The sequence below is a fragment of the Doryrhamphus excisus genome, chromosome 9, assembly GCF_030265055.1.
Source record: "Doryrhamphus excisus isolate RoL2022-K1 chromosome 9, RoL_Dexc_1.0, whole genome shotgun sequence".
NCBI classification, from domain to species: domain Eukaryota; kingdom Metazoa; phylum Chordata; class Actinopteri; order Syngnathiformes; family Syngnathidae; genus Doryrhamphus; species Doryrhamphus excisus.
The window spans coordinates 5215959-5238400 of record NC_080474.1 but is presented as its reverse complement, the minus strand read 5'-3'; the positions used below and the strand labels follow the sequence as shown (position 1 = coordinate 5238400).

Below are 22442 nucleotides of genomic sequence, written 5' to 3'. Positions count from 1 at the left end.
AATGGTATATGGACTTTGAATGACTTTGACAATCAAATGCTCCATTTGATCCCATTTAGTGTTGCTTTGTCTTTTCGACTTAATGTTCTCTGTGGGTTTGTCTTTAAGAAAAAAAAAAAAGATGAGCTGTGAAGCATTTTAGTTTTAATTATTCAGACACATCCAGATACAGGGTAGACACAGATACAAGGTGTTTATGCATGTTTGCCACAGGCAGCTCTGTCTGTCCACTGACTTTAGTCACGCTGCACTTGAAAGTAACACGTTCTGCCTGAAACCAAAAGCTTGGATTAAAAATGTGAAGTAAGGAAATGCGTGTGCGTGTGTGTGTGAAACAAATGAATATCTCAATGCAAAAATGCAGTTTTGCACTAACACTTAACACTGCTTTAGCAAGAATCTTTGCCCAATGAAAATCTGGCTTTGCAATCTGAACTGATAGCTTCAAGAGAAAATGTCGAACGGGAAAATACATGTATACATGGCGAGGAAATATTTCATGAATATGATATACAGTGAAGAAAATAAGTATTTGAACACCCTGCTATTTTGCTATTTCTCCCACTTAGAAATCATGGAGGGGTCTGAAATTTTCATCGTAGGTGCATGTCCACTGTGAGAGAGATAAACTAAAAAGAAAAATCCAGAAATCACAATGCATGATTTTTTTAACAATTTATTTGTGTGATACAGCTGCTAATAAGTATTTGAACACCTGAGAAAATGAATGTTAATATTTGGTACAGTAGCCTTTGTTTGCTATTACAGAGGTCAAACGTTTCCTGTAGTTTTTCACCAGGTTTGCACACACTGCAGGAGGGATCTTGGCCCACTCCTCCACACAGATCTTCTCTAGATCAGTCAGGTTTCTGGGCTGTCGCTGAGAAACACGGAGTTTGAGCTCCCTCCAAAGATTTTCAATTGGGTTCAGGTCTGGAGACTGGCTGGGCCATGCTAGAACCTTGATATGCTTCTTACGGAGCCACTCCTTGGTTTTCCTGGCTGTGTGCTTCGGGTCGTTGTCGTGTTGGAAGACCCAGCCACGACCCATCTTCAATGCTCTGACAGAGGGAAGGAGGTTGTTCCCCAAAATCTCACAATACACGGCCCCAGTCATCCTCTCTTTAATGCAGTGCACTCGTCCTGTCCCATGTGCAGAAAAACACCCCCAAAGCATGATGCTACCACCCCCATGCTTCACAGTAGGGATGGTGTTCTTCGGATTGTACTCTTCATTCTTCTTCCTCCAAACACGCTTATTGGAATTATGACCAAAAAGTTCTATTTTGGTCTCATCTGACCATAAAACTTTCTCCCATGACTCCTCTGTATCATCCAAATGGTCATATGCAAACTTAAGACGGGCCTTGACATGTGCTGGTTTAAGCAGGGGAACCTTTCGTGCCATGCATGATTTCACATCATGACGTCTTAGTGTATTACCTACAGTAACCTTGGAAACGGTGGTCCCAGCTCTTTTCAGGTCATTGACCAAGTCCTGTCGTGTAGTTCTGGGCTGATTCCTCACCTTTCTTAGAATCATTGAGACCCCACGAGGTGATATCTTGCATGGGGCTCCACTCCGATTGAGATTGACCGTCATGTTTAGCTTCTTCCATTTTCTAATGATAGCTCCAACAGTGGACCTTTTTTCACCAAGCTGCTTGGTAATTGCTCCGTAGCCCTTTCCAGCCTTGTGGAGGTGTACAATTTTGTCTCTGGTGTCTTTGGACAGCTCTTTGGTCTTCGCCATGTTACAAGTTAAAGTCTTACTGATTGTATGGGGTGGACAGGTGTCTTTATGCAGCTAACGACCTCAAACAGGTGCATCTGATTCAGGATGATACATGGAGTGCAGGTGGACTTCTAATGGGCAGACTAACAGGTCTTTCAGGGTCAGAATTCTAGATGATACACAGGTGTTCAAATACTTATTTGCAGCTGTATCACACAAATAAATTGTTAAAAAATCATGCATTGTGATTTCTGGATTTTTCTTTTTAGTTTATCTCTCTCACAGTGGACATGCACCTACGATGAAAATTTCAGACCCCTCCATGATTTCTAAGTGGGAGAAATAGCAAAATAGCAGGGTGTTCAAATACTTATTTTCTTCACTGTAAATACAGTATGAGTGGTTTCAGAGTAACATGTACAATATAAGTGATAGACATTCCAACCATCTGTGACTAGGCAGTGACCAGGTTGGATAGGATCAGGAAGGAGTACATCAGAAAAGAAAAGCTCTGATAAAACATTCCACTGTTCTCAAATATCTTACTTTTTATTTTTCTACACAAAATAAGATGAAAAATAAATAAACAAATCAAGAATAAAGAAAATCAATCAATCAGTAATAAATAAATAAATATAATAATAACAATAAAACGGCAAATAATAAAAACTTAAGAAACCACATATAGTTGGTGGGTAGATTATTTTTTTCAGATTAAAATTAACAAAGCATCATTAGAGCTCTGTAGACATGACAAAACACGACTATAGTCACATTTATACTCTTTTTTATTTACAACATATTGCGCAACTGCAGTGTCTTGAGACACATGCTAACTCGCAAACTAGAGAGCTAGCGACCTAAACGGTAGCCTTCAAGTTATTTCCTTTAAACTTAAATAGTCAAATATTTACCACTTCCACGCGGATAGGGAGGATAACTATTAACAGTTATTTAACCTTTAACATGAACATTAATCAAACGTAATAATTTTTTCTGGGTACATGATACCATACAGCATCCATATCAAACTTGCGCGGGCCACACTAACATTAAACTTTCATATCAAGGCGGGGGCCTCAAACTAGTGTCCTGCGGGCCACATTTGGCCCTGGCGTAGAGGAAGACCAAAGAGGAGGTTTATGGATGTAGTGAAGGAGGACATGAGGGTAGTTAATATGAGAAGAGATTGATTTGCTGTGGCGACCCCTGAAGGGAAAAGCCCAAAGACAAAGAAGAAGAAGATGTTCCAACCATCTGGATATTGCTTCACCGGCTATTATTTGCTACTTCTACACAGGAAGCTAAACAGCTAACAAAAGTTATGGTTGCTCACCCTCAGGAAAACACTACCTGCTTAGCTTCATGGCAGAGGATTCCAATCAAAGAAGCTGTAACAGGATCGAGATGGATTGTGTGCGACTTTGGGTTTCTTTGCGAAAGTAGAATTCTTAATGAAACATCTGTTTTACTCACAGACGTATAATTGCAAATAAAGGACAGCACATAATGTGTAGCAGTCTTGATTTAGGAGACTGTCATTGCACCGCGTTAGTGCAGTGTTGACCGTCATGCAGCCCGCCTCCCCTTGTCTGCTACATCAACAGAATAATAACAGCCAGTGGAGGAGTGAATGCTGGCATGATGCCCAGACCCAATATTCTTGACTATCACACTGTTGTTTATCAGACATCTCTAAGTGAGACTATTTACTTTCTTGTCTGGGCCTTTAAAGGTCTCAGAGGAGTTAATTCATTGTGCCTGCCCCTCCTGTATTTATATCCTTTATGCAGTAAAAGACATGCATGTATGGCTAAGTATGCACATTTATATCAAATTATATTGCAAACCCAGCAGGTGTGCTATTGTTCATCACATCAGCCTTGACGTGTGTGTTTAATGTAAAATCTTCTTTTAGTAAGCCATGTGATGTGTTTACCAGCACTGCATTGTAATATCAGATTTAAGTGTAATCCAGCTTAATCATATTTACTGTCGCCACAACCGGGACACAAGGTGCATTTGAAAGCCAGGTGCAATCCACAGTTATCCTATTTCCGTGCATTGCATCTTGTGCCAAAACAAGACACTTGACAAGTGCAACAAGATGAAAGCGAGGAACGGCTTCGGTGGAAGGCAACTATCATATTAATTACCGGTTGTTCAGGGTAGATCCATATATCCATGGTAACCTGGGTCAAATGTGTGCTAACAAAGCAAATTCAAGCAAGATCAGTAAAACAGATAAGTTAAAAAAAAAAAGGCAGCACAGTGAATCGCTGATTAGCATGTTGCCTTCACAGTCAGTAGATTTGAATCTCCGTTTGGGCCTTTCTGTGTGGAATTTGCATGTTCTCCCTGTACCTTTTCTCCGGGTACTTAATCTTCCTCTGACAATCCTCCGACAAAAATGTGCATGGTAGGTTCACTGGAGAGTCTGCAATACTGCAGTCGCTGCACGGATTTGCTTCTCGCTCTCACGCTCCAGCCTTCCTTCAATCGTTAACAAGATCCCGAGTTACTTGAACTCCTCCACCTGGGGCAAGACCTGAGAACCATTTCATCCCAGAAGCTTCACACTCAGCTGCAAAACATCCCAGTAAATGTTGAACGATACAGCTTGATGATACCATCAGGACCACGTCACATCATCCGCGAATAGCAGAGATGAGATCCTAAGGCCCCCCACACTGGACACCCCCAACTCCTTAGAAATTCTATCCATGAAAATAATCAACAGAAGGGCAGCCTTAACCTGTTGGCAATGCAAACCATGCTACTACTTTGTTTGTACGAGGAAGGGATGGCACATAGTGACGTGTCATGAACCCGGTACAACCGAGTCTCCGAGTCAAAACCTGAACCACATCATCCGTAAATAGCAGAGATGAGATCCTAGCAAAAACACAGGACACCCTCAAAATTTTGGGCTGTGCCTACAAATTCGATATATGAAAATGATCAATAGAACAGGCATGACTGCTGGCAATGGCAACTTAATAACGTGCCACGCACCCCATACTCCCTGGGAACCACCCACAGCACACCGTGAATGCCTTTTCCAAGTACACCAGATCCTCCAGTACCCATGCAAGTGTGTGTAGCTGGTCCGATCTTCCAAGACTAGGACAAAAACCACATTGCAACCCCTGTCGCTGAGGTTTAACAAATGTTTTGTACCCTTCTTTCCAGCACTCCCCTATAGTTGGAACACACCCTCCGGTCACCTTAATTTTTCATTAGGAAATTTAATAATTAATTAAAATTTTTCATTTTGTTCACTTTTCTTAAGTCCATTGCAGAAATCCACCATAAATTCGCATTGCTGTCTGTAGAAGATAACTGCAGCCGGTTGTGATTAAATTCCGTCTTATCGGCGAAAAAAAAATCCAATCCATCAGTGGATGTGAGACACTGATGCACACACATTGATGAGTTTATCTCCAGCAGACATCAGCATTATCATATCAAATGCTGAAGTCATCTGCAAAAGCAATGGTTATACTTCGCCATTTACAAATATATTTGGGGGGGAAAATCCCTTTGAATTTCAATTTGAACGTGACATTCTATCACAATTCATCAAATCATTTTTGAATGGGGCGTAACCTCCATCCAGGGGTCTCAAACACGTGACCCGCGGGCCAAATGTGGCCCGCAGGACACTAGTTTGAGGCCCCCGCCTTGATATGAAAGTTTAATGTTAGTGCGGCCCACGCAAGTTTGATATGGATGCTGTATGGTATCATGTACCCAGAAAAAATTATTACGTTTGATTAATGTTCATGTTAAAGGTTAAATAACTGTTAATAGTTATCCTCCCTATCTGTGTGGAAGTGGTAAATTTTTGGCTATTTAAGTTTAAAGGAAATAACTTGAAGGCTACCGTTTAGGTCGCTAGCTCTCTAGTTTGCGAGTTAGCATGTGTCTCAAGACACTGCAGTTGCGCAATATGTTGTAAATAAAAAGAGAATAAATGTGACTATAGTCGTGTTTTGTCATGTCTACAGGGCTCTAATAATGCTTTGTTAATTTTAATCTGAAAAAAATAATTTGTCTACCCACCAACTACGTATATGTGGTTTCTTAAGTTTTTATTATTTGGTGTTTTATTATTATTATTATTATATTTATTTATTACTGATTGATTGATTTTCTTTATTCTTGATTTGTTTATTTATTTTTCATCTTATTTTGTGTAGAAAAATAAAAATTAAGATATTTGAGAACAGTGGAATGTTTTATCAGAGCTTTTATTGTAGAAAATCAGAACAAAAGCAAAGTTTATTCATTTTTCTGTTTTTAATAAATGCATTTTTTGGGGGTTTTTTGGAAAACCTGATGCGGCACAGCCTCGCCCAGACCCTAGCTCCAGTGGCCCCCAAGTAAATTGAATTTGAGACCCCTGACGTAATGTCAAGGAAAACACTTTTTTGGACTTACTTTTTTGTGGAGTACAAGTGTACAGGTAGTGTCAAGGTGACATTAAGCTGTAAAGGGCTGTGCAGACAATGATGAAGTGAGTCCTTTGCTATAAGTGTACACTGAGATGGTGCATAGTGTTCCGGGCTAGAGGAGTTTTCTCCCATTCGGTTGTCCACATGAGCATTAAAAATCACCACTGAAAATGACATGGTCATTAGCGGTCATCGTAATAGATAGCTGTTCTGTGCAATCATCAAATATTATAGCTCCGAGGTAATCACATGTGTAATTTTAGCACTGCTATTCACTTAAAGAGAGGAAAGACCGAGAAACCTAAGATTAGGAGTTGCTGAGTCAGTGAGCGCAATGAGAATAGTTATCATCGAGCCTTGCTCCAGTTAACGGTGAATTACTGTGCTTTGATCATGTCTGCACAACATTTTGTAGTCATTGATGAACAAGCATTATTATTGAAATTCTGTTCAAGTCACGTTGAAGCCAGCTTTGGTGTCCTTTGTGTAACTGGGACACACGTTATTTGTCAAATCAGAGCTCATGCTAATACCATGCTTCAATAATTTAGTAGGCTGATTTTGATATTGCATTCAGCATGAATAATTACATTCTGGACATAAAAGCAGGACGTCAACTGACCGGAAATGAGCTCCAGAATGTTGAGCCTGGAATGTTGAATTGGAAATATGGCTACAACAGGGAGCAACTCCAGGTTGGGGCTGATATCCAGCCCAAGTGGAGGTGTTATATTTATATTTATAGTAATATTTATTTGTTTATTGGCCTAGCTACGTTCTTACCCTCACTTGTGGTCAAGATTTTTGTGTAGTAACTGAAAGGACAAGCACAATTTTTTTCCTCCGTGAAGTGGCTGTGCTCTTTCCCAGCCTAGAGTAGAGAAAGTGCTCCTCCGCATTGAGAGGGGCCAGATGAGGTGGCTTTAGGAGGCCTAGGGGAAGACCCAGAACACGTTAGAGAGACTACTATCCATTCGATCCATCTGGAGGAGCTGCACAAAACAGGCACAGAGAGAGAAATCTGGGATTCTCATCTTAGGCTGCTTCCCCCTGCAACCCAACCTCGGAAAATGATAGATGGGTGGATGAGATTCCTGATGGAAATGGAAATCGCGGCAGACTGTAATAAAATTTCACCAAAAAGGGATTTTTTGTGAAAAGATACATTCACTTTGACACAAATTTTAATATTTGACATTTCACAACCAAACTGTGTGTGCACGTGTTGGGTTAAACTTTAAACAGTAGTTCCATGGGAGGGATGCAGGCCCAGTTTTTATAAAATGTCCTTGTGCTACCTTGTGGTTCTTTTTTTGGGGGCTTAAAACTGCATCAAATAGTAGCCATATTTGTTTTTTTTTGGGTGTAGTAGTTAATATTAGTTAACATTAATACAATAACAAACAATAAAACATTTGATTTTTTTTTTCACACATTAGGTTTGATTAGACATTCCTTCTATTGTGTTTGTTATCAGGTACTTGTGTAAACAAGATTAGTAGACTGACCTACTCACCAGTGAGGAATGAAGGAAAAGGCTCTTTAATTGAAGCAATAAGCTAAACTCGCAGGGACCAAACACTAACACAATTGGGAGTACTACGTTAACTCTCAAACACATAATTTTTGCAACTTTTTACAAAACACGTCCTGCAAGGCGTGGTGGGAAGCCAGAAGAAGCACTCCGAGTGACTCTACACTATATTTTATTTTTATGTTTATGTTTTTTTAATACTTGAAATCTTTGTGGAATACTTGATGCGACCTAGTCTCACCCAGTGGTTCCCCAACTAAGTTGAGTCCAGAAGGGTGTAGTGTTTTATCTCTAAGAGCAGCTAATGGTTTCAATAATTCCTTCTTGCAAAAAAAAAAAAAAATCAGTGTGCTGGGCTCCAGTGTGCAGGAAGTAGAGGCTTATAGAAGATCTGACGGTATTAAAAGAGGTCTGACACCAACAGACCCGTCCAATCGATGTCTTTTTGCTCCCAGTGGGCTCTCTAGATATGACTGGCCTGTCTTGACAGGGGTCCTAAGGGAAGCCAATGAAGAGGACAGGAGAGCACTGACAGGCAAGCACACAGAGATGTATACTATACATATATTTTTTTTTTGCTTTTGCTTGGCTGCACAAGTGAAAGTCAAATATACATACACTAAAAATATACTGTTTACTTACAACATATCAGATCTTTGCTCCCCCCCTCCCTCCATCTTCACTCACACCGATGCACACACTCAGCAGGAGGTGAGCGACACGGCAGGTCAATAAGGTCGCTATCGGGCTTCACTGCACTTCCATCTGTCACAGCCGCCTTTTCTTCTATCAGCTCCATCAACCCCCCACCCCCCTTTCCTTGCCCCCCCTCCGTCCTTTGCGCTTTTTTTTATTATACTTTGACCCCCTTTCAGCCGTGCTGCCATAACATGGCACGTTGCTTGAATGTGAATGCTTTTAAAGGCCGACGCTTCTTTCTTGTACTTTTGCAGTATACTGTACCTGCAGCGGTTACAACATATTTTCATGATTTAGATCAGGGTTGTCCAGACTTTTCCCAGCAAGGGCCACAAACAGTAAAATCAAAGTATATGAGGGCTCTTTTTTTGGTTTTCTCTAGTTTTCTTTTTTTAAATGAGTTGAGTGGCCGATAAACAAACAGTCGCATGTTGCTACTTTAGATACTTTAGATCAGGGGTCTCAAACACGCGGCCCGTGGGCCAAATGTGGCCTGCAGGACACTAGTTTGAGGCCCCCGCCTTGATATGAAACTTTAATGTTAGTGCGGCCCGCGCAAGTTTGATATGGATGCTGTATGGTATCATGTACCCAGAAAAAATTATTACGTTTGATTAATGTTCATGTTAAAGGTTAAATAACTGTTCATAGTTATCCTCCCTATCCGTGTGGAAGTGGTAAGTTTTTGGCTATTTAAGTTTAAAGGAAATAACTTGAAGGCTACCGTTTAGGTCGCTAGCTTTCTAGTTTGCGAGTTAGCATGTGTCTGAAGACCCTGCAGTTGCGCAATATGTTGTAAATAAAAAGAGTATAAATGTGACTATAGTCATGTTTTGTCATGTCTACAGGGCTCTAATAATGCTTTGTTAATTTTAATCTGAAATAAATAATTTGTCTACCCACCAACAATTTGCCGTTTTATTATTATTATTATATTTATTTATTACTGATTGATTTTCTTTATTCTTGATTTGTTTATTTATTTTTCATCTTATTTTGTGTAGAAAAATAAAAAGTAAGATATTTGAGAACAGTGGAATGTTTTGTCAGAGCTTTTCTTGTAGACAATCGAAACCAAAGCAAAGTTTATTCATTTTTCTGTTTTTAATAAATGGTTTTTTTTTTTTTTTTTTTGGAAAACCTGATGCGGCCCAGCCATGTCCAGACCCTAGCTCCAGTGGGGCAGGTCTATGCAGAGACTACAACATACATTAATTAATTTGGCATGAAAACCCATATTATTGTAAAATTTGTGGTTTGTGTTAGAAAAATGTGAATTTACTGACTGGCCATCTGTCTGGGAGTGTCAAACTTCCCTTCCTTGGAGGCGCAGTATCAAAATAACTGTCCTTGCAATGTGTTAAACATAATACTGATGAATGTGATGCAGCAAATTGCAACTTTTGGAAATGTGTGAGCAGGCTTAAAAAACAGGCTGCCACACAACAAGTGGGCATAATATAGAAAATACAGTACTGTACAATTACTGTACAGTACAGTAATTTGCATGACAAAAATAAAAATACAGTATATATGTGTTTTGGTGTCATGAGCACTGCAATCCTTACCACTTCGGTGAAGAGTATGCTTTCATCTCCCATTCTAATAAACATCAAAAACTATATAAATAAAATAATTAGAACCAGCATAGCAGTATAGTAAGGCTTTGTTGAGGGTCCTTTGGGTAGGAAATTAGCATTGTTGCAGTGCAGTGCTGTAGACGGTGGTGATTTACATGATAGCAAACGCCACCATTTGTCGAAAGCAGAACACTTTAATGTTATTTCTTAAGAGGATGAGATCACAGCTCTTAGTTAAAGTGACCCCACAAGAACACAACAACCTGAAGATGAACCGGAGATAAGCAGTTTAAAGCATGCACTTTATCTCTGACTTGCACAAGTAGATCAAGGGGAAAAATGCTTGAAAGCTTTCATAGATGAAAAAAACAATGACAGCCCCAGGGATTGTTGATAAACATTTGTAAGTATGTATAAAGATATTTTATTTAAAGAATGGGGAAATGGCAAAGGGGGAAAACTCTACTCTACTCTACTCTACTACATTCAATACAGGGTTATGGTTGCAGTCATTTTCTCCGGGTACTCCGGTTTCCTCCCACATTCCAAAAACATGCTAGGTTAATTGGCGACTCCAAATTGTCCATAGGTATGAATGTGAGTGTGAATGGTTGTTTGTCTATATGTGCCCTGTGATTGGCTGGCGACCAGTCCAGTGTGTACCCTGCCTCTTGACCAAAGACAGCTGGGATAGGCTCCATCACCACCGCGACCCTCGTGAGGATAAGCGGAAGAAAATGAATGAATGAATAATTATATGCATTTACATAAAATGTTCTCATTGCACCTCAACATCATGTACCCTGGGAAAGAAAAACAAATAGGGTGGCATGGGAATTATGTGCTATATCCCTGGATATAATAGTACAGTATATCACGCTATGACAGATATCAGAACAAAGACCTTGGCTTGACCTTGTAGTGCCCATACTGTACAACAACTGCCGGTACTGTCAATCAAGACGTCAGAGAGGCCACTTAAAGAGCTGATTAACACTTTGATGTATTCCCACCGAAAACAATAATGACAATGTCCTATTGTGTGTGTCTTCTCTAGTGGAGTTCCAGAAACTGGACCTCGCTTCTCTGCAGTCTGTCCGTCAGTTCGTCCAAAGCTTCAAGGCGCGTGATTTACCACTCAATATCCTGGTCAATAATGGTGAGTGATAATTTTGTCCCCTACTGTATTTTTTTTGACAAATTAATAAAAAAATTACCTGAAGAAGTACAGTCCCAGCTATGTGATATTATTATTATTATTTTGACAATAATCCCTTATTTATTGTGGTTAATTAGTTCGAGACTCGACCGTGACAAGTCAATTTCCTCAAGGTTTTCATTTTAAATGCAACATTTTGGTAGTTAGACTTTCGCTACGTTTTTTTAACATTATTAGAGCGCTCTTCTGAATTGACATATGTTTATATTTTAGTTCATATAGTCATTTTTATGCTTGAAAGCCAAGCACAAAACAGCAATGATGTATCAATTAATTTATTTTGAAAAGCTGTGGTCGAGTTAACATGCCAAATTCATATTGTGAGGTGGAGAGGGAGTATTGTGTTATTTTTTTTGATGGCAGAATATGCTATGGAAAATGGTGTATATATCTTTATTTATATATCTTATTATAATATGAGAATAAAGTCAAATTTATTATTGTGCGAGTAACATCATTATGAAAAGAATGTAAAGAATATTAATAAAAAACTGCAGACATTGAAAAAAAAACTTTAAGATTTAAGATTAAAATTTTTATTTTGTAAAAAATGTGTCAATTTTATGAAAATAAACTTGTAATATCCCACATAATATTACAAGTTTATTCTCATGAAATTGACACATTTTTTAGTCATTTTTCTCCCAGAAAATGACTGTTATGCATTTTATTTTTAGGGTTTTCATTTGTAACAAAAGGGACAATTTACATTTATTAACTTTATTAACTCCTTTTTATTCGTTAGGCAACCAAGATGAACAACAAGAGCATACCCAAATCCTCTTAAAGGTGGTTTCATACCTCACCTTTATTTATCTAATGCTATGAATAGATCATGGACCTCTTTTAGTTGGATTCTCAATCAGCCAGTTACAATTAGAAGACCACTAACCCTTAATTAGAGCCCCTGAGTGATTGAATCCATGATTACATGTGTGTGTCACACGCTTGTGTGTGCAGCGGGTGTCATGCTGGTTCCCGAGGGTCGCACCCAGGATGGATTTGAGGTGCACTTCAGTGTGAACTATCTGGGCCACTTCTTGTTAACCTGGCTGCTCCTTGACACGCTGAAACGCAGCGGCAAATCTGGTAACTTCTCCCGTGTGGTCAACGTTTCGTCCTCTGCGCACTGCGTCGGCGAGATCCGGCTGGATGACTTGAATAGCAAGTAGGCTCTCACACATACAGTAAGCCTGTGTAACGCAGTTCAATGTAAGGCCAATATAAATGTGCGACAATGTTCTTACCCCTCAGCCGCTGCTATTCAGCCCACGGAGCTTACTGTCAAAGTAAGCTGGCACAGCTCTTATTCAGCTCCCACCTCCACCAGGAGCTGCGACATGGAGGTTTACCAGTGAGTTCATGCGCTGTGGATCCTGGTATGGTGGACACTGATCTCTATCGCCACCTTTGGACTCCACTCCGCCTGGCACAAGGTGTTGCGTCACGCTTGCTATTCAGGGTACGGTACTGTGCACAGACTTATCTTGTTCTTCTCAAAGACTTTTAATACGGGACATGAATTCCCCAAACTAGACACATTTCTCAATCCACAAATAATTTTTGCGGATAATTTATTTTACAAACTACTTGACCAAAACAGACATTACGTCCCCTTGGAAGGCAAGTTCTAACATTTATAAAAGAATAGAGAACAGGCTGAATAGGTTCGATTACTGTTTTCAGCTGCAAATTTCACTATTTGCACTATTTGTGTTCTTTGTGTTCTTTGTAAGCTAACGTCTACTGTTTAAATATTTTGGTAGTTAGACCTTGTAAACCTCTTTACGACTTTTGCTCCATTTTTTAAACATTATTAGAGCGCTCTTCTGAATTAACATATGTTTATATTTTAGTTCATATAGTCATTTTTATGCTTGAAAATGCGTAAAATATGCATATTTTTTTTACTAATAATCGGCCACAGCCAAGCACAAAACAGCAATAATGTATCAATTAATTTATTTTGAAAAGCTGTGGTAGAGTTAACATGCCAAATTCATATTGTGAGGTGGAGAGGGAGTATTGTGTTATTTTTTTGAAGGCTGTATCTATCTTTACTTATATATCTTAATTATAATATGAGAATAAAGTCAAATTATTATGCGAGTAACATGATGATGAGAAAAAAATGTACAAGAATATTAATAAAAACTGCAGACGTTGAAAAAATAAGGTCAAGGTCAAAACTTTAAGAGAAAAATTTTCATTTTGTAAAAAAAAATGTGTCAATTTTATGAGAATAAACTTGTAATATTATGTAGGAGTCATTTTTCTCCCAGAAAATGTTATGCATTTTATTTTTTCGGTTTTCATTTGTAACAAAATGGACAATTTACATTTATTAACTTTATTAATTCCTTAGAAAAATTTAAAAAAAAGAGAAAAATTTTCATTTTGTAAAAAAATGTGTCACTTTGTCTACAGTTTAAATATTGAACTGTTAAGGAGTAAGAGATTTTTTTTTTTCATTTATAAATCATTCTGGAGTATAAGTCGCAGTAAGAGCCAACCTATGAAAAAAAGTGTGACTTATAGTTTGGAAAATACGGTATTTATAGACACAAAGTCTCCAAGGCAGATGCGTATTCCTTAACAGAAAGAGTCCGGTTTGCTCTGTGTAATTCAATTACATCACAAATTCATCTTTGTTATGCGAGGGACCACAGGGGGCTCCTATGGGTAAAAAGTGCAACTTTATGCAGGAGCCTCATTTGCAGCCTGTGGCTGTTTTATTATTTGCCTGTGGCGCGTTCATATAATTAGAATTCAACAAGGAAACTGAAAAAGTTTGAAAAAAATGACGAGAAAATAGTTGTAAGTTAGCGAGACCTCCATCAGAGGACTGGACAAGTGCTAAAAAAAATGAGGGAGGCTGTTCACTTTTTTAGTGTAGCTTGAAGCGGCGGCCACAGGCTGCTGTTAATGTTGTCGGGATTTAATGTAAGGGGACTTGTGTGCGTGTTTGAGCTCAAACTGCAATTGTCACAGGGACTTGCCTGTGAGCACAACCTTTGGGTTGGTTCTGCCCCACATACACAAACACATTAATCACACACACGCATGCATGCCATTCGCTAGCACGCACACACACACACACACACACACCATCCACGCCATCATTGTAATGCACAAACTGTTTTTCTCGCCTGTCACAACACCTTCCATGTCAAGCAGGAAAGTGTATGATCATGACGATGCATTCAAAGAAGATGGTTTTTTTTTGCTACAATTTACTACAAGAATTCCCTGAGGCCTTAAAGTCCCAGCTTTGGTGTTGCCATGTCATATTATTATTATTTACACAGTAATCCCTCGTTTATCGCGGTTAATTGGTTCCAGATTCGATCGTGACAAATGAATTTCTGCAAATTAGGATTCCGTATACTGAATATACTTGGAATATTTTTGAAGATAGAATATATAAAACCTTGTAAATATGGTTTTTAACATTATTATCACCCTCTGGATATGAAATAACACCCCTACAGTCACCTTTACACTCACACTACACAATATAGTCGACATTCAACTGACAAAACAAAATAAAGTTGTAAATTTGGGGAAAATTAGCTTGGGGAAAAAAATTATGAGAAACTGACAAAACAAAATAAAGTTGTAATTTTGGGGAAAATTAGCTTGAGGAAAAAAAATTCTGAGAAACTGACGAAACAAAATAAAGTTGTAATTTTGGAGAAAATTAGCTTGGGGAAAAAAATTATATGAGAAACTGACGAAACAAAATAAATTTGTAATTTGGGGGAAAATTAGCTTGGGGAAAAAAATTCTGAGAAACTGACGAAACAAAATAAAGTTGTCATTTTGGGGAAAATTAGCTTGGGTAAAAAAATTATGAAAAACTGACGAAACAAAATAAAGTTCTAATTTTGGGGAAAATTAGCTTGGGGAAAAAATATGAGAAACTGACAAAACAAAATAAAGTTGTAATTTTGGGGAAAATTCGCTTGGGAAAAAAAATTATATGAGAAACTGACGAAACAAAATAAAGTTGTAATTTTTGGGGAAAATTAGCTTGGGGAAAAAAATTATGAGAAACTGACGAAACAAAATAAAGTTGTAATTTTGGGGAAAATTAGCTTGGGAAAAAAAATTATATGAGAAACTGACGAAACAAAATAAAGTTGTAATTTTGGGGAAAATTAGCTTAGGGAATATCATTATCATTATCATTATTGTTATAATCTTTATCATTATTACCATCATTATCATCATCATTTGTTTCCACAGACTCCTGCACAGGGTGCCGCCACCGTCCTGTTTGCTGCCCTGTCACCAGCATTGGAGGGCGACTGCGGAGGAGGCTACTGGGCCAACGGGTGCCGAGAGAGGACAACGCCTACCACCTTTGACCCTCACGTGCAGCAGGTCTTTTGGGAAATCAGTCACAGGTTTCTGGCCCAGGAGTAACTAAACTGTCTGTTGTTGCAGTTTGTGTTATCTCACAATCCACACGCAGACTGGACAGTGATTATCTTTTTACGGATCGCTTTGCTTTAGTCGTCCTGCCTAAGAAGGGCTACAGTTCTTGTTCTGTTTGTCACTGTGAGCTAGCAAACATGGTCGTAAACTTCGGTTTGGACCAGCGTTTGATGTTTTTGCCATAAGTACTGACTGCCTTAACGTCACTTCTGTCCAGTGAGTAGGCTGACTAACTATTCCCAACACTTTTCCCATTCGGGACAAACCATCCATATTGGCCGACGCTGGCCATATGTTTAAAAAATGTTGGTCAAAGCTGAGCACGGCCTCGCTGCAGTGATGTCATCACTGAGTTTTACCACCTCGGTGATTCTTCCATCGCCTCATGATGTCACCATTTGACGGGGAGCACTTTTGAGTGCGTTTGTCCGTGTTCCGTCTTCACGTGGACCTTCTCTCTTGAGCCTTCCAACTGTCAGCAAACCAACAAAAGACCTTCACAGTGACTGATATAATGCTACTTGAGCGGCAACTAAATATAGAAAGTAGGGTATTTTTTGGGGAGTAATCCCTCCGACCCCCTTTTGGTAGCGCTTTTGTTTGGGAGAAACACAGTTTTCCAAAAAGCGGGATTTGCTCACAGGCATAAAAAGTAAAAGGGTAAAACAATGCTGTTGCAGTCTGTCCCCATTTTCCTTTATGGACCGTCTTAATCCCCAGCTCCCGAACTTGAGTTCTGGATCCAATTTTGCACAACAACGCCCAGATCGTAACAAATTTAAGCCAGGAAAAAGGGCAAAGAAACACAAAAAGGCATTTTTTTCCCCCTTCGATAATCAAGCTGTGATTGGTTCCCTGCTGCTTCCCAATCTTCATCTGGCGCCGCGCCCACTGTATTGTGGGTGTGAGATTTCCCAGTGGCGAGACTCAAGCTTCATCTGCTAAGCTCACACACAAACACACACACACACACACACAGTCATTCATAAACATTGCAGCCAGTACATCCAGGCACGGTTCTCTAAACAAGCACACGGCAAACAAACACTTCTGTTGTTCACCACTGTGATCAAACATTCTGACTGTGAAGATGGAACAGTTTATCTCCCAAACGCAACCATTTACGATTATGATCAGTTGTACGTGAAGCAATATGATTGCTCTGTAGGACAGCCTGACACTAGCCTTTTTCTTCGCTGAACGTCAGATATTTTCCGAACTATAAGTCGTAGAAATTGCATCAGTCAAAAAATATGTCATAAATGTCCTGGACTGTAAATCCGATTTATTTAGAGATTAATTTAACACAATTCAAGACCAAGAACAAGAGCACACAGAAAAGGTTGAATTGGTTAACCAACGATTATTTTCTTAGTTGATTAATCTGAAGCTTCTTGTTTCGATTAATCAAATAATCTCCGCAACATATCAGAATTTTCCAAACTCAAAACTAATCTTTTGTCTAGAACACAAAGATAACAGGTCCGCTTTCATGAATTATTTAGGAAATTAAAAAATGTTCACCTTTGAGAGACTTTGAGATTGGAGGATATTTGTTTTTAATTAAAAAACGATTAATCAAATACCAAGAGAGCTGTTCATTAATTGGATAATTGATTAACCAACCATTCAGTGATTAATTGTTGCAGCTCTACTCAGGAATGAAATTCCTATCAGTCAAATAATGCGTCATGAAGACGAAAAAAAATGAAAAAATCGAAAAGTTTCAAAAGACTATGAATTTCTAAATTGATTTCCCATAATTCAAGACCATGTAATAGCACACAGGCTGATGATGTCCAGTATGTTAATGTAACACAGTTACAGTTACAGTAACAATTATTCAGCTACACTGGAGCATACCCGGGAGGCTGGATACACAAAATTGACATACGGCAGTTAACTAGCAAATTAAGCTACTTCACCGAACTCCCAATCGCATTCCATATCACTGAAGCTATTGAATTCGCCAAAAGCACCCGCTTGTGGCTGTCGACGACAAAGTTCACTTCTTGGTTCAAGTCATTCATGATGAATTCACATTTTAAAATAGGATAAATTGTTGAAAAAAATTCTTAAAAAAATACGGTAATCTCCTTCAGAGGACCTGTCCTCGTTTGTGAAAATCTAGGCCGTGGTGTGTTCAGGTGCTCACCAATGGGTATCCATTATTCTAGCACCACTCGTACTCTGGGCAGCTTTCAGACCAGCATCTTATAGACTGGTGTGAATGGATGACCTTGTGTGTCCTCCAAACAGTGGCTGTGTGCTGCGCTTTAGAAATGGCACAGGAAGCACATATCATATGAGGAGGGGTGGGAGCGGATGGGGGCGGTAGTGATGCAGAAAACCTCACTTCATCATCCAGCTCAAGCAAGGCAGTCGCTGGTGTGAGGGTTTGAATGACAATGTAGCTCCTCATCCGTTAAATTAGGCTTTGATTAGCCTCCAACGACTGAGCTGGCTGATATGGCCATCCATATTGATTTTTTTTTTTTTTTTTTTTTTTTTTGGAGCATTCCAATTTATTTTCCAGATATGTCACTGTTTTCCCAGCTTTGCACTCTGCACTGATAACATAGAAAGTGAACACATGCATCTTAAAATACCAGCTCACACTGTGCCATCGCCAAAATACTAGAGACTTGAACTCCAAACTAAAACCGACAAAATGCAACTTGATTCATCTCCAAGAGAAAAACAATCTATGTACCCGGGGAGTGGCGATGTGTTCATGCGTATTACAGGATCAAAAATACACAGTCTTTGTATTTTAAGTACATGCATTTTTGTTCGGAATGGAATATTTTCCTCTCTGTTATCTAACACACACATGTTGAGTTAGAAAATATTCCATTCTTAACAGTGGAAAAATATTATTTTTTAAAATTAAGGTTAAAAAAATAAAAGCAATGGAAAATATTCCATTCCTAACCAGTGGATGAAATGTTGTTAAAATCTCAAAATAATTTATTAAAAATTAAAATAAAAAATAACTATTGAAAATATTCCATTCCTAACCAGGGGACGAAATGTGGTTAAAAACATCAAATACATTTTAAAAAATCACAATAAAATGGAAAATATTCCATGTATAGCATGGAATGGAATATTTTCCTCTCTGTTATCTAGCACACACATGTTGAGTTAGAAAATATTCCATTCTTAACAGTGGATGGAATGTTGTTTAAAAAATATTATTTTTTTAAATTAAGGTTAAAAAAATAAAAGCAATGGAAAATATTCCATTCCTAACCAGTGGATGAAATGTTGTTAAAATCTCAAAATAATTGATTAAAAATTAAAATAAAAAATAACTATTGAAAATATTAAATTCATAACCAGGGGATGAAATGTGGTTAAAAACTTCAAATACATTTTTAAAAATCACAATAAAATGGAAAATATTCCATGTATAGCACATGATATTTTCTCGTCAATCTCCCAAATAATTTTTTCTTGTAATTATTTTTCCTACCGATAGACTGTTTATTTTATTGTTTGGTTTCTTTTATTACACTGGTATTTTAACAGGGCTGTGTTCACTTCCTGTTTTATTATTCAACATGTAAGCAAACCTAACTAATTTGAAGCATTTTTACTTTGGTAGTAGCAGCAGTTTTGTGTCAGAGTATGTTGTTTTCATTTGAATTTTCTATCCTCATTTTGTGTGCAATGTTTGCAACTTGAGGGCTTGCTTGTTTTTGATTGTAAGATGCCGCCTAAAAAAACAAAACAACCAAACTGGGTCCCGCAGGAGCAAATAAACCTCCGTCCTTGCAAGGCAAAAAAAAAAACAAAAAACGCAAGGCTAGTGCATAAAGTACATCTCCTTCAAAAGTGATCTTGTTTTTTGTTTTTACCAACTGAGGCCATCCTTTTTCCAAAGATGAGATGGAGAAGAATGTGAGGGTGTGTCCCAGACGAGGATGCTAGTTAGTTAGTAAATGTAAATGTTTTATGGAACACCAAAAAAAAGATAGTAATTAATGTAAATCCAACTAATCTGATTAAAAGTGATTATTAAATTTGGCTGCAAGGTGGGTTATTTAGAAACCCCTCTCAATAAATAAAAAAAAATCAGTCGTCCCTGGCAACATCACAGTTTGAACATTATTTCTTCCATCTTGCATAGTTTTTAAAAAATTAATTAATAATTGCTGTTTCATGGTGGAATACTGACTATTAGTTTTAAATAATTAAATCAAATTGTACTTATTCTTGGCCTAAATTAAGCATTTTCAAGCATAACAATGGCTAAGTGAATTAAAAAAATTAACAAGGCAAAAGATGCATTCAAATTATTAATGTAATATTGTATTCTACATTGGCCACTAGGTGTCACTAATTGCTAAAAGAGACAGGCACTAGAATCATCAATACGGTTCCTCAGGGAACATCTCTACTGTGTATTATTTATGTCTTAAATGGTTTATTCACTTAATATGTCCTTATTTAGAAGAAAGTGGCGAAAATATTTATTAATATTGAATCGTACGTCATAGAAATTCACATTTGGACGACTGTACATGGACAATGTAGGGTGCTCTTGATTTAGTGGACTATTTTGCTATGCGCCAAAAAGTTTTTCTGTATGAAAGAAATATGTTGCATACTACACAACATGTAGCAGCGCCCTCTGGAGGAGTTCCGCACATGACAAAACGTGTTGGGTCTTTATTTCGCAGTACAAACGAAAAAGGGCAGAAACCGCTCCAGTAAAACCGTGTCTCGTTTTTGTTTTTTTTCTGTATGTGTTTTACTCCTGTCATCGTTTTAAATCGTTTTTTATCTGCGTGTGATTTTGCTCGTTTTAAAGCGTGGTGGAAGGCTGCAAACCACGGAAGCTGTTAGTCGACTTCTTCTGACTGAGCTGGAATGACATTTATATTAAATGTTCCCAGTTCAGTTCCCAGTTGTTTAAATCCCTAAATGTGTATATGTATAGGAAGAAAGTATTATATTAGCCGGCAGATGAACTGGCGAATATTCAGTCATTTTTGTGCACATGTTGCGTTTTCTCCCTTGGGTGTGAGAGTCGAATCCGTGCACATGAAGTTTGCACGCGCAAATCCAGTGTCAATCCCTGTTGATTTGACCAAACATGCACAACTGTTGTGTTTTTTGTTTTTTTTAACCTGATTTCATGTTGAGATCTTGCATTTTTTTGCCTTGTAAAAGTAAATTCTCCCCATTATTGTGTACCTTAACTGTGACTTTTCCATGTAGAAAATGATCTTGTTCAAACTGTGAATCTGTCTCGTCCCGTGCATTGCTGTAAAACTTGGAGATGGATGTGAGCGGGGCAACAATGTTTTTTTTTCTGTCCATGGTTGTGACATTCCAGCAGTAGTCGCCACCTTTTCTATAATCCAAAGCCTCTCAATAAACATATCATGGTGTCAACTCCGGTTCTCCGTCCTTGACAATGTGTGAGCGAGAAACTTCAGTCAGTGTGTGTGTGTGTGTGTGTGTGTGATGACACGCAGCGTGAGACGATGAGCCTCCAGCGCGGTCTGAACTTCAGCCACGGATCACACACACCATCAAGCTCTCATTTGCTACGAGTGCACTGGAGTGAACCTTTTTTTCCTCATCTCTCTAGTCGCACATTTGATCCACTTTATTATGACTGCGGCCTCTGCTGTCAAATGTTATGGTTATATATATATATTATACAGTATATACGCAGAATACAACCATCTCTCCTTTCATTGGCTGTGAGCAGTCATTGTTAAAGGTGACTGTTAATTGGTTCCAAACCCAGCTGTGATAAGTGAATTTCCGCCCAGTAGGATTCCTTAGTTATAAATGGAGTATTTTTTATAGTTATAGAGCATAGAGAACCTGCTTTACTAAATAGTTCTTAAACATAGTGTTGCTATTAAAAATGTATTGAATATCTGGACTGATCGCCAGCCAATCACAGGGCACATATAGACAAACAACCATTCACACTCACATTCATACCTATGGACGATTTGGAGTCGCTAATTAACCTAGCATGTTTTTGGAATGTGGGAGGAAACTGGAGTACCCGGAAAAAAAACCCACGCATGCACGGGGAGAACATGCAAACTCCACACAGAGATAGCCGAGCGTGGAATTGAACCCTGGTCTCCTCGCTGTGAGGTCTGTGCGCTAACCACCCGACCCGCAACATAATCAATGTAATTTTTTTTCGACATAATACAAGGGTTAAGACATTCTAAATACAGTTTTCAACAATATTAGAGCCCTCTAGACATGATATAACACCCCTATAGCCAGCTTACACTCCTAAGCTTACCACTTCTACACTAAATGGGAGAACATTTTTTTCACTCTATCATGTTGGACATGCCATGGCAGACTTCAGACTTCATGCAGAGTTAAGGTAATGTAATGTAAGGTAATGTCTCAATGTTTTGGATCATTACCGCCGCCGATAATCAGAATACAACATATCACTTGTATTTCAATATATTTTGACTAATAATAGACCAGAGTCTACCATGAAACTGCAGTCATAATGAACTCATTCACTTCGGTATCGACCATTTTAGATGATATAAACTGATCTTTCTGTACATGTGTGCCTGTGCATGCGTTACAATTTCTCCACAATGTGTAACCTCCGGCACTCTACACTCCTCCGAACACTTCCTCCTTCCTGTTGTGTGTTGTGTACTACTGTGGCCATTATTATGGCTTAAAATTGCTCTAAAAGTGACATCCATTAGTGGGGAGGTGGCTGATCATTCATCACCTCTTTTTGCCAGAAAAAAATAAAAATAAA

At 38.4% G+C, this 22442-nt stretch overlaps 1 protein-coding gene across 3 annotated transcripts in view; it reads left to right on the top strand.

The window, feature by feature from the left end:
- Window positions 1-21070, top strand: part of LOC131135892 (dehydrogenase/reductase SDR family member on chromosome X-like) — a 47784-nt gene extending 26714 nt beyond the window's left edge. For all 3 annotated transcript variants that reach the window (XM_058082306.1, XM_058082305.1, XM_058082304.1), the window contains 4 exons: window positions 11063-11164; window positions 12185-12392; window positions 12479-12686; window positions 15473-21070. In XM_058082306.1, the coding sequence (XP_057938289.1) occupies window positions 11063-11164; window positions 12185-12392; window positions 12479-12686; window positions 15473-15652 (698 nt within the window). In that variant the 3' untranslated portion in view covers window positions 15653-21070. The remainder of the gene's footprint in view (window positions 1-11062; window positions 11165-12184; window positions 12393-12478; window positions 12687-15472) is intronic.
- The last annotated feature ends 1372 nt before the right edge of the window (window positions 21071-22442 follow it).